Genomic DNA, 17573 nt, shown 5'->3' on the forward strand with positions numbered 1-17573 from the left:
GGTGTACAAATCCTTAATAAGGAATTTTTGCAAGTGCATTTCGAGTAATTCAAGTGAAAATTTTTTAGTCTGATGGTCCTTTCAAATCCAACAGGATGGTTCGATTTATCTGACTCGCCCCAAGACGACTACGCTACCCTTAAAGGTTACTTTTGCAAAGAAAATAACAAAACTTAACAGCTTGATTATTATATTTGTAGCCTTTCTTCTTTCTCTAGGTGTTCTCTAAAATGATCTGACCCTGTGTAGATATCTGGATTTCATTCCCGATCGATAATCATGCACCCATTGACAACTTGGGGGCGTTCAATAAAATTTATGATTGCAAATAAGTATAATTGTGCCAACTAATTCCATATTTAATTATAAACAATGGGTCCAAACTTGGTGTCAATACCATTATAAAGATAGTCACAAAGATTGGGTCAACTTTTGTATGTCACGGGCTGAACACTTTGTTTGTACAGCTGTGCTTGATCTTGTAATTTAAAAGAAGAAGTTTTAATTAGATTTCAACTTCTTGTGAGAGGGAAGTTCATTAATCTTCAGTATCTTTTGTAGATTTTCTTACAATTGAAAGAAGATTGGTCTCTGAGAGAACTATGTGTATTCTGACCAACCAAAACATATATGCAATGAGACAAAGGTGGAAAAAGAGGTTGAGTGGGGGTTGTTTCTCATGTAAAGATGGGTTTTAGCTTTCAAATTCCTGTACTTGTTTAGGAGTCATGGATATCTCAAATTAGTATTTGATCAATAGGTTTATAGACTCATATTTCACGTCCGTTGAACTTTTTCGAAGAGTTTGTGAATAGTAGTGAATAAATTTAGATTAAACTCGTTTAGGATTAGTCCATGTAGTAGTTTAGCCCCCGAACAAATTATTTCTCGATTTTAAAAAATCAACTTTTTCATCTTCATACTTTTAGGGGCCGTTTGGATAGAGAAATCATCGTATCTCATTATTACAACTTTTTCAAATTCTCACATAAAATATAATAAAAACTCAACTTTTTCAAATCTCAGAACAATAATAATATTAAAAAATATTATTCTAATAAACTCATCTAAAATCATCTCATCTTACTATCCAAACGAGCCATGCTTCGATGGTTTTGATCCATCCTTCCATCACAGACATGTTAGATTGACTAACAGATTCCTTGCATTGCCACGAGACTTATAAGCCATGTCAACACCAACACGACAAAAAGGTCAAAAAGACTAATCATACAAAATCTATGGGCTGTATATGAACTATTTCAGTACCTTTTGTTTTCTTTCTTTCAAAATTTGACCCATTACTCAAAAGAATGGGCACCGATCGAGCTCAGACCTTTTCATCCAACCATCAAGCATGAACAGAAACAAGAGACTTTCAGTTAGCACCAACGTTTCTCAAACTAAAATACAGACCATAATCAACTTCATAGATTCACAAACATCGCCATAGGCTCACACCTTGACCTCTACCTATAAATCAATTAAGCAACAAAAACAAAAGATCAGACTTACAATTATAAGCAACAACTTTCTTCAATTATCAAAAGATAACTATAAGCCTATCTATATATATATATATTATTGTATCAACTTGACTGGAAAAGCCCAAATTCCTTGTAGTTAACTTGGAATAGCTTTAATGGACTCTCATTCCATCCTGAGTTTTATGTGTTTGCAGCTTCTTCTACTCGGGCTGGCAGCCACCACCTCCGCAGGTTCAAACACCTCAAAAATCATCACAGCTCTACCGGGTTATTCCGGCAAGCTGCCGTTTAAGCTCGAAACTGGGTAAGATAGCTAGCATGCATGCATACGATGTTAAGTTGCCATTTTCTGGGAGTTTATTATTATTTGGGTTATTTATGATCTTTAATTTCGAAATTAAATCCATCCGTACATATCGCTCAATTGGTTTCCTAACATAACCAAAATCTGAGTATTTGTCAATCAAAAATTACAAAACAATTATGGGGAGAGAGAGGCAACAGTGGAGGGAGAAGATCATTTTCTCCCCTTTGTTACTTTTGTTATCAGAGACATTTCATGACGGATCGAGAGAAGACAACTTGGACATTTGTCTAAGATCTCACCCCATATATAAGGCTAGCTTCTTACGATGAAAAGTCATGGTCGATGTTTGCTATTGAAGGGGAACAAAACCTACATGATTAGGAAGCTATCAAACCAATACAATGTTCAGCAAAAAATGACAAAAATCTGATGAAAAACAAATAAACAAATAAAGTCAAATGAGTGAATGAAAGAATGGAAAGTTCTTTCGGCAAACATCATTATTTTTTTTAATAAAATCTAAATATTTTATACTTAATTTTAAGACCGTCCCTTTTGTTATATATTGGTTGTAGTACTAAATTAATTTCTTATTTCTCAGGTAATTATGTTTTGTAATATGTTATTAACGTAGATTTTGGTGCGTGCAATGGGGGTGCATGTGATTGTGTAGATATGTTGGCGTAGGTGATAACGAGGAGGTGCAGCTATTTTACTGTTTTGTTGAGTCCCAAAGGAGCCCTCTGCGAGACCCTCTCTTGTTTTGGATACCCCCAGGTCCCGGTTGCTCTGGATTCAAGGCTCTTTTATTTGAGAATGGTACGTAGGCTGAGTTTGGATAATAATTAAGGTGATATGATCTGAGTTTATTTGTAAATAGTAATATTTTATAGATTTTATTAAAATGTGTTTGAATATAAATAGATTGAAATATGTGTTTATATATGAAGTAGGTTGAAATGAGTTTAATTTTTATTTTATAAAAAGTTGAAAAAGTAGTGGGTCCCATCAATAATCGATTTGAGTTGGATTGAGATCATTCAACCAGCCAAACATAGCCTAAGGCTTGGTTAATTTGGATAGAAAGATACTTTCATCTGATTTGATCATCTCATCCCATTGCATCTCAATATTAAAACACCACAAATACAAACATTTTTAATTTCAAATTTTTAACTTTTTCATCTAATCATTACTTAATTATTACAATTTTCTCAAACTTCTAAACAAAACACAAAAAATAATTCAACTTTTTCAAATTTCAAAACAAAAATAATATTAAAAAATAATATTATAACATTATTTTAACTTTATAATATTTTTATTCAACTTTTCCTCTCTCATTTTTCAAAATTTCATAAAATATTTTAACTCAAATCATTTCTAACTCATCTAATCTCAACTCAACATAAATATGTTATTACTATTCACAAACTAACTAAATTTATCTCATCTCAACTTCTTATTCAAACTGGGCCTAAAACTAGGGTAATGATTCATGAAGTTCTACAGGAGGTTTTTGTACAGTTTGTTGCATTGTTCATAACCCGGAAGTGGATCAGCCCTCATAAAATTGTGCTATAAACAGTAAAATTGTTACGAGCTTTGGCGACGGAATGAGTTAAGCGTGGTTCAACTGGGAAGGATGCCAGATCGAGTCGACGTGCCTTACCTATGTTGAATTAAAATTGCAAGAACAGTTGGGTTGATGAGGCACCCGCCTCTTCAAAACAAGTCTGAATAATAATTTTCTTGATATCTTATTCATTTCTCCCATATAATGATATACTCATTTCGTTATTCAACTTTCCAAAATAAAGCAACATACGTAATTAAAGCTAATAGAATTATTCCCAAAACATAGCAATATTCAAAAGAGAGAGTTTTCTATTGTGCTGGGCTCGTCGATCAAGTTGATGCTCTTCCTTATTCGAATTCCACCTTCCTTACTTGGCACCCGTATCATCCCATGCACCTTCCTTACTTGGCACCTGTATCATCCCTCCCCATTTCAATTTGACACTTGTTCTCAAGGGTGAACTTAGGAAATTGCCACATGATAGTTTATATCTCCTCCCAGGTAGCTTCAACTAGATTGGTCCATTGCCAGTGAATGAGTGCCATTGCCTTCCGCCCTTGGCCACGAACAGCTAAGACAGCTTGCAGCTGGACTGGAGTGGATGTAAGAGTAGACTTGGGAAGCTCAGTAGCTGCCGATTCTTATTTTCCCGATTTTAGCTTTAACAGCGATACATGAAGCATCGGGTGAACGCGCGATCCTTTCGAAAACTAGAGTCGGTAGGCCACCGATTCGATTCGTTCCAAGACTTTGAATGGACCGAAATATCGAGCTGCTAACTTCATTGTAGTCCTCCTTTCCACAGATTGCTGCCTATATGGTTGTAACCGAATATAAACCATGTCACCTGTTTGAAAGCTCCTCTCTTGATGCCCCTTGTCATATTGCAGCTTCATACGGTTTTGAGCTTGCTGCAGTTTCAGCCTTACGTCCTTCAGAAGCTGATCCCTCTCCATGAGTGTCTGTGCTAAAACTTCTACCCTTGCCGTTCCAGGTACACATGTGAGCAGTGTTGGAGGTGTCTTGCCATAAACCACTCAAGCAGCGTAGGTACATTTTGAGGGTACGATTAACCACCTCCGTCTGACCATCCGTTTGCGGATGATACGAGGAACTGAAGTTAAATTTAATCCCCTGCAACTTGAAGAGTTCTTTCCAAAATTTACTCATAAAGGTGGGGTCTCTATCACAAACAATGGAAGTAAGAAGTCCATGCAATTTGTAAATATTTTTGAAGAAGACTTGAGCCACTGCCGCTGCTGTGAAGGGGTGTTTGAGAGCCATGAAATGAGCAAATTTCGAGAAGCGATCAACTACGACATAAATAACATTTTTTTCCTTGCAAATTTGGCAACCCCGTTATGAAATCCATGGAGAGGTCTGCCCATATTGTGATCGGGATCAAAAGTGGTTGAAGAAGCCCTGCTGGTTTGGCATGTTCACTCTTATGTCTTTGGCAAATATCACATTTACATATGAATGCCTTGATTTGGGATATCGCCCATGCCGAAAAAAACTGCCTTGAGTCTTTGCCAGGTCTTGTGGAAGCCTTCATGCGTCCCTGCATGAAACTCACTGATAATAAGTTTAGTCAATGTTGAAGTTGACCTCAAGTAAATTCGATCTTTATAGAAAGTCATTCCAGACTTGATGTTCCATGGGCTGATGGCTTCACCCGCTTCAATATTTTTTTTTTAAAGTCTGCAACTCTGGTTCATTCAATATTTCCTCTCGGATTGTGTCGGACCACAAAGGCAGTGGCATGCTGATGGCAAATGTCCTATTTTCATTTCGAGTTCCTTCTTCACGTTTAGATAGGCTATCTGCAGCAGAATTTTCACGAACCTTTTTATATTCAATAGCAAAATCGTATCCCATGAGCTTTACTAACCACTTTTGTTGTGCTTCCATAGCTATGGTTTGGTCCCATAAATATCTCAGACTTTTCTGGTCACAGCGTATCACAAATTTGTTTTCGAGAAGATATGGTCTCCATTTTTGAATGGCAGCGATGAGAACCATGATCTCCTTCTCATATGTGGATCGGCTTAAGTTCCTTCCTTGTAGAGCCTTGCTGAAGTAGGCAATGGACCTTCCCTCTTGCATGAGGACGGTGCCTAAACCAAAGACAGAAGCATCGCATTCGATCACGAATTGTTTAGAAAAATTTGGAAGAGCTAGAATTGGACCAATCGTCACCGCCTTCTTGAGTTGAAGGAATGCTGCCTCTGCTCCTTCATTCCAGCAAAATGAGTCTTTTTTGAGAAGTTGTGTGAGGGGACGTGCAATCTGGCCATATTCTTGGATAATTTTCGGTAATAACCGGTCAAGACAAGGAAGCCGTGCAAGGCCTTCATGGTGGTGGGACGAGGCCATTCCATCATGGCCGTCACCTTGCCCGGGTCCATTGCCACGCCATTTTTGGTAATGAGGTGTCCCAAATAATTGACTTGCCTTTGCCCAAATTGACACTTATCTATTCTTACAAACAATTGATTAACCCTCAACGTGTCTAACAAACAACATAAATGATAAAGATAGTCCTCACACGTTAGACTATAAACAAGAATATCGTCAAAAAATACCAACACGTACCTTCGTAAGGTCTTTTTAAAAACCTCATTCATGAGTGATTGGAAGGTCGATGGCGCGTTGGTGAGTCCAGACTGCATCACAAGAAATTCATAATGGCCATGATGTGTCCGAGAGGCCCTTTTTTCCACATCTTTGGCGTGCATCTTTATTTGGTGATACCCTGAACGAAGGTCCAGCTTTGAGAAATGCTTTGCTCCATTTAGCTTATCTAATAATTCGTCAACGGTGGGTATTAGAAATTTATTTTTTACTGTGATTTGGTTGAGGGCCTGGTAATAAACACAAAGGCGCCACAAGCCATTTTTTTTTTAACCATCAACACAGGCGAAGAGTATGGGCTGGTACTCATCTGAACTACCCCTGTTTGCAAGAGTTCATAAATCATCTTCTCAATTTCCCCCTTCATATAATGCAGGTAACGATATGGACGAACGTTGATAGGCCCGCACCCATGTTTCAACGAAATGTGGTGGTTATGTGAGCGATCTGGGGGCAATCCCACTGGTTCCAAAAATAACTCCTCGTACTCCAATAATTTTTTAAGATCATGGCTCACATTTTTGGGACCTGCATCATTAACATTCATGTTAAAGGAAAATAACTCAGCAGCTTCGTTTGGGCCCCTATGCGACATCGAAAGTAATTGGCAGAGGAACCCAGATTTTTTTCTTTGCAATTCTTTGGCCGCTACTCCTTCTTCGACTACCTTATGTCTTGGTCCCATTATTCCAATCAACTCCACCTTCCTCCCTTTATGTTTGAAGCTCATAGCAAGCTTCGTAAAGTCCCACCAGATCAGTCCAAGCGTGTGCAACCATTGAGTGCTCAGGACTGCATTGCACCCCTCAATAGCCAACAAGAAAAATTCAATAGAAAATTGGTTGCCTTGGACCCATACACATTGTTGCAGTGGCCTTCACAGTCAAGCCTTTCTCCATTTGCAACCATCACCTTCATTCCTTGTGTTGGTTGTGGAATCAATCCCATTTTCTTTACGGATGAGGTGTTCAAAAAATTATGAGAACTTCCGGTGTCTAGGAGAATGGTGATACCTTGGCCTATAAGCACACCCCAGACTCTCATTGTTTGTGGTGGCATCGATCTCAGCATGGCATGTAAAGATATTCTCGGCTCTTCAATAAAATTGTATGGTTCCTCTACCTCCACATCCTCCTGCACATATATTCTTTCAATTAAAAATAATTTCTTACAGCAATGGCCTGGCGTGAAGGGCTCGTCACAATTAAAACAAAGGCCTTTCTTCCTCATCTCTTGCAGCTCGTTGGGGTTGAGGTGTCAGATAATTGGGGTCTTTGTTCTTGATAAGTCGGCTGAAGGCATAGGTGGATGAGTTGGTTCCAACGTGGTTTGCCTCCTGTTGTCCAGCTGAAGGGGTCTCTTCATACTCCTTGCTTCAAAAAGTCTAGCCAACCCAATTGCATCCATAATGGATGTGGGTCTCGCCTCTTGCACATCTGTGCGAATAGGTTCCTTCAGTCTACTGACAAAACATCCCAGTTGGTGGTCGGGAGCCAGCCTCCCTACATGGCTTAGCAGTTGTTCAAATTGAAGTTGGTATTCTCGGACGGAGCCCGTTTGCCCAGCTTGCTTAGTGAACCAAAGTGGTCTTTGAACATAGTTGGACCATAGCGAATCCTCAGTCCTCCCTTTAATGCTTCCCACGATACAATTCCTTCGCTATCTTTAAAAACTTGGTACCACATTTGCACCTCCCCTTCTAAATGATATGCAACCAAATGTAATTTTTCCGCTTCCTCAGTTTGTTGACAATCAAAGAACTGTTCCACCCTGTAAATCCAACTTGTTGGACCCTCCAAACCATTATATTTTGGAAAGTCCAATTTCGCAAATTTGGGTGCTGCTGCATTTTACTAACCACTATTGTTCCTCCCATTCCTATTTCATGATCTAGAATCTTCTCCATCGCCACTGCCTCTGTTAGTAATAGAGTCCACCTTCGCACTGGTTTCTTTAAACCTCTTCATGAGCCTTTCCATGATACTGCTGAAATTCGCCATTTGCTGCTCTAGGCGTTTGATTCGGATCCACCATGACCTGTTCTGATGCCAAATTGTTACAAGTTTTGGCGACGGAACGAGTTAAGCATGGTTCAACTGGGAAGGACGTCGGATCGAGTCAACGTGCCTTACCTATGTTGAGTTAAAATTGCAAGAACGGTTGGGTTGATGAGGAACCCGTCTCTTCAAAACAAGTTTGAATAATAATTTTCTTAATATCTTATTCATTTATCCCATACAGTGATATACTCATTCCGTTATTCAACTTTCCAAAATAAAGCAACATACGTAATTAAAGCTAATAGAATTATTCCCAAAATAGAGCAATATTCAAAAGAGAAAGTTTCCTATTATGCTGGGCTCGTCGATCACATCGACGCTCTTCCTTATTCGAATTCCACCTTCCTTACTTGGCACCCGTATAAAAAATACTACTGTTTATAATATTAGGGGTTCCATGTCCATGCATTTCTGAACTTGCTTATGCATAAAGAGAAAAAGAAACAATCAAAATGATAGAAGGAGAATGGTAAATGTAGGCTAGATGAGAAATGAAATCTCTCTAAGTTTCTTGATCCCTCTTCCCTAAACTAAAAGGGTAGGCCTTCATTTGCGATTAAAATGACTTTTTTGTGATAAGAATTATGGTCCAATAAAAATAATTGTGTAATTAATACCTACCATGTAAAATATAGTGGTACTAAGCTGGTACATAATGATCTATGGACAACATCATTATGGTAAATGTCGTAATTTCAGAGAAATCATTACTGCAAGTCATAGAGGGGGAGGTCATAAGTGTCTATATAATATAAGTATTATAGTTATAAAGAGATTTCATAAAATAAACTCATAAACTGGAGTGACTTCATCTTATACGTCAAATTGTAAAGCTACTTTTCTCAAATCTAACATATACGTCAATTTGTAGATTTAAAGTATAAAGCTACTATTATACTTCGGATTGTAGATCTAACGTATTAAATGAAGTCAGACCAATTTATGGATTTAGTCTTGTAAAATCTCTTTGTAACCATAGTACTTCTCTATTCCTTGGCTTATTACCATGAAAGTTTTAATTCATGGCCTTCCTTCCACCAAACTATATCTGATTGCATATGGTGATGTTTGACTTTAGTTGTATATAAAAATTTAATGTCTTTTGTTCTCGTCTTAATAATTGAAAGCTACTCCTATTTTATAAGAAAACCCCAAAATACATGGAATTTAATAACTCACAATCTATTACATTTATTAGGTCCTTTAAAGTTCACAATAGGACATTACAATGGGAGCCTACCAACACTTGAAGATAACCCATGGACATGGACGCAGGTGAGAATTTTATTGCATCATTAATTTGTTTGATCTTAATTGGTGCAAATTTTATACCTTGCCAATTAACCAGATTTTGAGATTTTCTCTTCCATAGATCCTAATGAAATGTGATGATGCATGCTTTTTTCAGGGCCTCAACATCATATATATGGATGCTCCTGTTGGTACCGGATTCTCTTATTCACAAAGCTTAGACGGCTACATTATGGACGATTATAAGCATGCCCAACAATCCTATGAATTTATTCAAAAGGTATCTCGATCTTCTTTCTTTTTCTCCCTAAAAAGAAGCTTTAGAAGTATGGAGACTCGATCTCCAAACATTGACATAGGAGAGCAAATATACATTTTATAAAAGTAAACTCATAAACTGATATGATTTGCTATGTTTTTACTTTGGGTTTGCTAACTCATGCAAATTTTATACAGTGGTTGAATTTATATCCTCAATTTTTGGAAAATCAACTCTATGTTGGAGGTGACTCATACTCTGGCAAGCCTATTCCAATGATTGTGCAAAAGATTGTGATTGGTAATTAATGTTGATGAGAGCCAAAACTTACTGAAATCAACATTTTTTCATTGATTACTAAGTTTTCATTTGCTTTTATATCCTTTAATTGATTGGTATTTGATTTGATCATGATATCATGGTGTTGCAGACAATGAAGCCGGAGTTGTGCCGATGATTAATCTCAAAGTACATAATCCAACTATCTAACTTTCTCATTGAAATAGAAAATGAATGAAAATTTGTTCTTTGAATATAGAGGTTTTGTTTTCTCATTTTTCAAAGTTTGTTTGATTGGATACTGCTAAAATATTATTTTCATCAGGGGTATGTCCTTGGGAACCCAGTTACAGATTCATTCACTGACTCAAATGCAAAAATCCCTTATGCTCATCGACTTGCTCTTATATCAGATCAACTTTACCAGGTACTTTGGTATCTGACAATTTTTTTTCCTTCTTGAGTGAGCAAATTTCTAATTATACCTAACAAGTTTCCTTCTAAACTTTTTTGTGTTTTGTGACTTCTAGTCGGCCAAAGAAAGTTGCGGTGGCAATTTTGTGCATGTAAATTCTAGCAATTATCAATGTTCCTCAGACATTGATGCTATCGATGAGGTTAGAAATCGAGGATCACAAATCTTGTCTTTATTTAGATCTACATATATAATTGAAAACATTTATTGTTATGAAGCCCACGAAGATGGGCCAAGAAGGAAGGAGTAGGTTGAAGTTTGGAAGAGAACATGGGCCACCGTATCTGAAGAAATGAAGAAATAAAACACAATGTTTTGTGTAGTAGTTGGTTGTTATGCATTCTATCATTTCACTAGTTACCATTTTATTTATAGCTATAGTTGGACACGTGTAAGGCAAATGTTAGTAAAGTTAGTTATTGGCAAAGAATATAGGGGAGGTCAGAAACGGGTGTGAGGTTTAACAAATATTCTGAACAATTTTCTTGAGAGAATTTATCTGGAGGATGGTTTGCCTCGAACAGCACCATGATTCTACTTTTATCAACTATCCATTTCTATCATTTTCTACAATGTTCATTTATTCCAATATCCATTAATATACAGTCCAATCCATTTATCTTCCTATTGCTACAAGCTACATTACAGTGGTATCAGGTCCCCGATTCTGTACCAAAAGTTAGCCACAAATTGCCATCGCCCATTCAGACCTTCATTTTTGCATACAACCATTCATGGCCGACAATACTAGATCCAAACATCATGATGTGCTGCAGCAGCAGGAAGCTCAAGAAACTCGAATGCAGGCCCAGGAGGAGAGGATGCATGTAATGAGTGCATACATAGCTCGACTGACTGAAATGGTCAAGACATTAGTCACAAACCAAATTGCACAAGTGGTTCACCGTGACACATATAACCAGCAGGACAAAGAGTTCCAGGACTTTAGGCGTGAAGGACAGAGGGGGGTGAAACTGGATTTTCCTTACTTTGATGGCACTAATCCAGTAGGTTAGATTTTCAAAGCTTCACACTATTTTGAATACCATCAAGCACCTCTTGCACAAAGATTGTTAATGGCATCATATCACATGGAAGGGGATGCATTAATATGGTATTAAGATGCAACAGAAACAACACAATTTAATAACTATGAAACTTTTTCTAGAGCCTTATTGCTTATTTTTGGACCCACAGCTTATGATGACCCCATGGAAGCCCTCTCCCTCCTTAAACAAGTGTCTATTGTGGTCACCTATAAGGCTCAATTTGAAGCCCTCTCAAACAGACTTAAAGGACTCACTAAAGCACACAAATTGAGTTGTTTTCTCAGTGGGTTGAAGGATGAAATCCGTCTTCTCGTACGGGTGTTCAACCCCTTGAGCCTAAATGTTGCCTTTGGGGTTGCCAAAATACAAGAGGAGTACCTGGCTAGTTCAAAAAAATCAATGAGAAGTTGGATGGACAGAAACACCACCCCAGCCAACTCGGGGTTAGGTTTTAGTCACTCTCCTAATCAGTTTCAGGGAGCTGGACAGAAACCTTTTAGGCTAAGGAGAGAAATTCCCTCATCTCAAATGGATGAAAAAATGAAAAAGAACTTATACTACCATTGTGAAGAGAAATGAAACCCTAATCACTTGTGCAAAACCCCAAAGGTGTATGTGTTGCAAGGGTGTGATGAAGAAGGGGAAGATAAGGGTGAGGAAATTTATTTTGATTCACATGAGATGCAAGAAGGCCAACAAGGAGAGAACAAAGTAGAAATATCCCTCAATGCAATCACAGGGACTCCCAACCCTAATACCATGATAATCCGTGGCTCTATTGGTGGAGAGATGGTGCTGTTGTTGGTGGATTCTGGAAACACACACAACTTCCTGGATCCTTCTATTGCAAGGAAGGCAAAGCTACAAGTGGATACCACTCAAAAACTCAAGGTGCGGGTGGCCAATGGCGAGTTGGTCACAAGTGAAGGGGCATGTCTAGCTACATCACTCAGATTACAAGGTAACCAGTTTACTGCTTCCTTTTACTTGTTAACTTTGGGTGGTTGTGACGCTGTGTTAGGCATACGATGGCTGCAAAATTTGGAAAATATAACTTGAAACTTTTCCAAGTTAGTTATGCAGTTTCTGTGGCAAAACAGATTGGTGGAGTTGAAGGGTCTCCATTTGGGTAGACCATCATTTGGGGAAGGAAGGGAAGTAATGTTGAATAGTATGAATGGGACCAAATGAGTCTTTATCCAATGTTATGTTGTACACCCCACAACCACCACCAACCTAGACCCAAACATAACCCCAAACAACCAACTAACCATGTTATTACAGTAGTTTAAAAATGTTTTTGCAGAACCTGTGGACTTACCACCCAAGAGAACCCATGACCACAAAATCACACTAAAAGATGGAACCCAACCTATCTCCACAAGACCATATCGATATCCATGCTACCAGAAAATTGAGATTGAAAAATTGTCACTGACTTACTCAAGTCAGGGATGATCAGACCCAATTCTAGCCATTTTTCCTCACCAGTTTTACTAGTCCAAAAGGTTGATGGGAGTTGGCGCCTATGTGTAGACTATAGGGCCCTAAATCAAGAGACGGTGAAGGATAAGTTTCATATCCCTGTCATTGATGAGTTGCTGGATGAGCTTTATGCTCCATGATTTTTTCTAAAATGGATCTAAGGTATGGGTACCATCAAATCAGAGTGGTTCCTGAGGATGTTCACAAAGCTGCCTTTTGCACCTATGAAGGGCACTATGAGTTTTTGGTGATTCCATTTGGCCTCACCAACGCCCTTTTTACCTTTCAATGATTAATGAATGAACTTTTAAGACCCTTCTTGGGGAGGTTTGGGCTAGGTTTTTTTTATTATTTATTATTTTTAATTTTTTACGACATTTTGGTGTATAGCCAAAGTGTGGAGGATCATGTGGGGCATGTTTGGCAAGTGTTGGAGGTTCTAGCTAAAAAGCAGCTCTATGCTAAACTATCCAAGTGCAGTTTTGGGGTCGGGAAGTGGAATACTTGGGATATATAGTGTCAAGTGAAGGGGTTAAAGCTGACCCAAGTAAGGTAGCTTTAATGGTAGAGTGGCCCATTCCTACCAACTTAAAGGCCTTGAGGGGCTTTTTGGGCCTAACAGGGTATTACCGTAAGTTTATAAGGCACTATGGGCTTATAGCTGCCCCTTTGACAACTCTTTTGAAAAAGAATGCATTCACTTGGAATGCCACAGCTCAGCAAGCTTTTCAGCAGTTGAAGGGGCTGTTTCTCAACCCCCCGTGTTAAGACTTCTAGATTTTACAAAATCATTCATCATTGAGTGCGATGCGAGTAGGTGTGGTATAGGAGCAGTACTCATGTAGGCTGGACAACCCATCTCTTATTTCAGTAAGGCCTTGAAAGGCAAGGCTTTGGCCCTATCCACTCACGAGAGAGAGTTATTGGCTCTTGTCACAGTTGTACAAAGATGGAGGCCCTACTTTTTGGGCCAATCATTCATTGTAAAGACTGATCAATAGGCTTTAAAATACTTACTGGATCATAAAGTTGGAACCACAACACAACATAAATGGGTGACTAAACTTATGGGCTATGACTTTAAAATTGAGTTCAAAAAAGGAAGGGAGAATAAGGTGGTTGCTGCTCTTTCTAAAAGGGATGCAAAGGGGGATGAAGAAGAGGGGATGCTGGCCATTATTTCTTTTCTCACACTAGATTGGATTGATGAGCTAAAGGTGAGCTATTCTTCCTCACCTGAGATACTAGAATTGCTAGCTAAGTGTCAGTCCAAGATAGAGCTAACTAAGGGTTATACAGTCCAGCAGGGGCTGGTCTTAAAGAAGGGGAGGTTTGTGATCAACCCAAGTTCCATTTTCAAAGCCAAAGTATTGCAGTTTATACACAGCAACCCTGAGGCAGGCCATTCAGGGTTTCTAAAAACGTATCAAAGAGCAAAGAAGAATTTTTTTTTGGCATGGGATGAAGAAGGATATCAAGGAGCTGATAAGAAACTATGAAGTATACCAAGTCAATAAACATGAGAACCTCTACCCAGCCGGACTTTTGCAACCTCTTGCCATTCCAAACCAAGCCTGGGAAGAGATATATATGGACTTTGTGGAGGGTCTTCCTGCTTCTCAAGGGGTTAATGTCATCCTTCTTGTTGTGGATAGGTTGACTAAGTATGGCCATTTCATGGCCCTAGCACACCCCTATATAGCTGTCGGAGTAGCTCAGATTTTCTTAAGAGAAGTATTTAAATTACATTGATTTCCTAAGGTAATTCTCTCAAATAGGGATCCCATTTTCCTTAGTACCTTATGGAAAACCTTGTTCTCACTGTAGGGTACTTCTCTAAGCTATAGCTCAGCTTATCACCCACAAAGTGACGGGCAAATAGAGGTCCTTACCAAGGTGGTGCAGTGCCTTGGGGCGGTGGCCTACCGCCTCGAGTTGCCATCGGAGTCCAAAATCCACCTGGTCTTCCACATTTCGTGCGTCAAGCAGAAACTAGGCATTCGGATCCAAGCCCTGTCGTCGCTCCCTCAAGTCAATGACGTCGGCGAGGTGCAACCCGAACTCGAGATGGTGGTGGAACACCGCATGCGCCGACACGGAGACAAAGCCTAGACTATGGTCTTGGTGAAGTGGGTAGGACTTTCAGAGGAAGAGAACTCTTGGGAGTCTCTGAGGAGGCTTCGAGAATGTAATCCCCACCTAGTGGACCAGGTTCTCTAAAGGGGATGGATCTATTATGAAGCCCACGAAGATGGGCCAAGAAGGAAGGAGTGGCTGAAGTTTGGAAGAGAGCATGGGCCAACGTATTTGAAGAAATGTTGAAATAAAACGCAGTGTTTGCATAGTATGTCAGTTGTTATGCATTTTATCATTTCACTAGTTACCATTTTTTTTACAGCTATAGTTGGACACGTGTAAGGCATCTGTTAGTAAAATTAGTTACTGGCAAAGAATATAGGGGAGGTTAGAAACGGGCGTGAGGTTTAACGAATATTCTGAACAATTTTCCTAAGGGAATTTATCTGGAGGATGGTGTGCCTCGAACAGCTACATGATTCTACTTTTATTAACTATCCATTTCTATCATCTTCTACAATGTTTATCTATTCCAATATCCAATAATATACAGTCCAATTCATTTATCTTCCTATTACTACAAGCTACATTACATTTATTTGCAAGTCGGTATAAAGAATTTACCTTCCAAATTATTGATATGACATGATTTAATTTACAAAAGAAGTTTTAAAATTTTAATCTTGCAAACTAAATCTTACCATATAAACAGTATGAACGGCGTGTCTGTTATAATTTTGTGAGTTAAAGGCTTAACCAAAGGGAGATTCTACAAACTACACGTTCATCTCACTATAATAAAAGGCTAAGCATGACAAGAGATAAATATGATACTCATTAACAACATACATTCAAGAGATAAAGATAGACTTAAGCTACTAATGATATAATCCTCTTTATTAACAAACTATTTTTATTCCATATATAAGACTCTAGGTAGGACTCTTAGCTAAGTTGATGAGTATTGCCAACAACTCCATGTAGCTACGTGATGATGGATGACTACTAGTAATTATCTGTAACAGCACATTTCACATCGACTTACATATAGAATAATTTCTATTCACACTGAGAACATGACGTCGATCATAATTTGGAATTTGCAGCTGTTAAAAGATATAAATGATGTACACGTTTTGGAACCAGTATGCAGTAATGCAATCCCCAAACCAAATGAAGACATGGAGTCTGTACGGAGATATCTCTCAGAAAAATCAGACCCTGCACTTTGGTGTCGTGTAAAGCTCTCTCTCTCTCTCTCTCTTCCTCTGAGTAGTGCATGTATTATAAAATTTCATACTGAAACAAGTTCATGCGATTAACACATTGTTTCAACTCTTATATATGTCAGAGTTATAACCATATGCTGAGTGTCATCTGGGCCAATAACAAAGGTGTTCAACAAGCGCTTGGTGTTCGAAATGTATGTGCAGTCTTTTATGATATATGTTATATTAAATGATTGGAAAACTGTTTGTAATTATCTGTTACTTATCTGCTAATCATTTATCAGAAAACGATGAAAAATAAGAGATAAGATGGTTAAAAGGAGGATCATGAATACTATTTTTATATCCAACAGTTGCAACAAAGACTTACTAAAACATTCTTGTTATGTCAACCAGGGGACAAAAACCTCATGGCAAGGATGCAATACCACCTTAGCTTATACTAAGGACGTGACTACTGTTGTTGGTTATCATCGGAATCTCACAAATGCCGACCTAAGATCTCTGATATACAGGTAAAAATAGAGTTAAGTGCAAAATTGACTTGTAGGATAGAATTAGTACCCGAAGTAGTGCAAGCAAACCCAAGTTAGCCACAGTACAAGCTAAAATGTTGTGGGATACGCTTTGCGTTTATCTCTCACTCATTCTAAGCGCAAGAGTTTAAACTCTAGGGAAGCCACAGACCTAAGCAGCAATAGGCTAAATGATAATACAATTTTCTTCTAATTCCAACAGTGGTGATCATGACATGTCAATCACAAATATTGGCACGCAAGAATGGATCAAGTCTCTTGGTTTGAGTACAGATGAAAGCTGGAGAGTATGGTCTTTAGACGGTCAAACAGCAGGGTGAGTTTTGAGTTACCAATCTCTTAGAACACTGATCCCCAGTCCCCAACCTCTTTTCCCTGGTCGAATCTCTGAGATGTTTGTAGCCTGAAATGTGTCCTCTCATGGATTTCAGGTACACCGAGAAGTTTATCGATGATTCTTTCACCTTGACATTTGTGACTGTAAAGGCAAGAAAATCTCTCACCTATGTTTCCTTCATCTAGATAATGTCTTCAAGTCTAGAGGAAGTTTTCATATATTCTTTGTCCTTGTACAGGGGGCAGGCCACCTTGCTGCAGAATACAAGGTTAAGGAGTGTGCTGCCATGATAGATAGGTGGATGGCTTATTTCCCTGTTTAAGTACCGTGACCAATTAAAATCTGTCACAGTATGTTTGATCAATAAGAAAGTGATCGGAGAATTAGCAAACTCTAGAAATTCTCTTTCGGTGTCACTTTGTTTGATTCTGTTCATAATCATGAAAGACAATTTCTAGTGTCATACAATAATGTTTGTAACCCTATAATAATAATGAAAAACATTGTAGTGCCATGCATTGATACCAATC

At 38.4% G+C, this 17573-nt stretch overlaps 1 protein-coding gene across 2 annotated transcripts; it reads left to right on the top strand.

Moving 5' to 3' along the window:
• The first annotated feature begins 1533 nt into the window (after positions 1-1533).
• On the top strand, positions 1534-17571 carry LOC108992095 (serine carboxypeptidase-like 18). Of its 2 annotated transcripts, XM_018966542.2 has the most exons (14): positions 1538-1791; positions 2468-2613; positions 9266-9342; positions 9476-9598; positions 9775-9877; positions 10008-10045; positions 10182-10283; positions 10387-10473; positions 16048-16179; positions 16293-16364; positions 16567-16685; positions 16909-17022; positions 17138-17192; positions 17282-17571. In XM_018966542.2, exons 1-14 carry the CDS (start codon positions 1643-1645, stop codon positions 17363-17365), a joined length of 1401 nt encoding a protein of 466 aa, XP_018822087.1. In that variant the 5' UTR covers positions 1538-1642; the 3' UTR covers positions 17366-17571. The 2 variants fall into 2 exon arrangements, with proteins under 2 accessions (XP_018822088.1, XP_018822087.1); XM_018966543.2 differs by lacking the exon at positions 16909-17022 and having other exon boundaries at positions 1534-1791.
• The last annotated feature ends 2 nt before the right edge of the window (positions 17572-17573 follow it).

This window comes from Juglans regia, chromosome 6 (genome assembly GCF_001411555.2).
Source record: "Juglans regia cultivar Chandler chromosome 6, Walnut 2.0, whole genome shotgun sequence".
Taxonomy (NCBI): domain Eukaryota; kingdom Viridiplantae; phylum Streptophyta; class Magnoliopsida; order Fagales; family Juglandaceae; genus Juglans; species Juglans regia.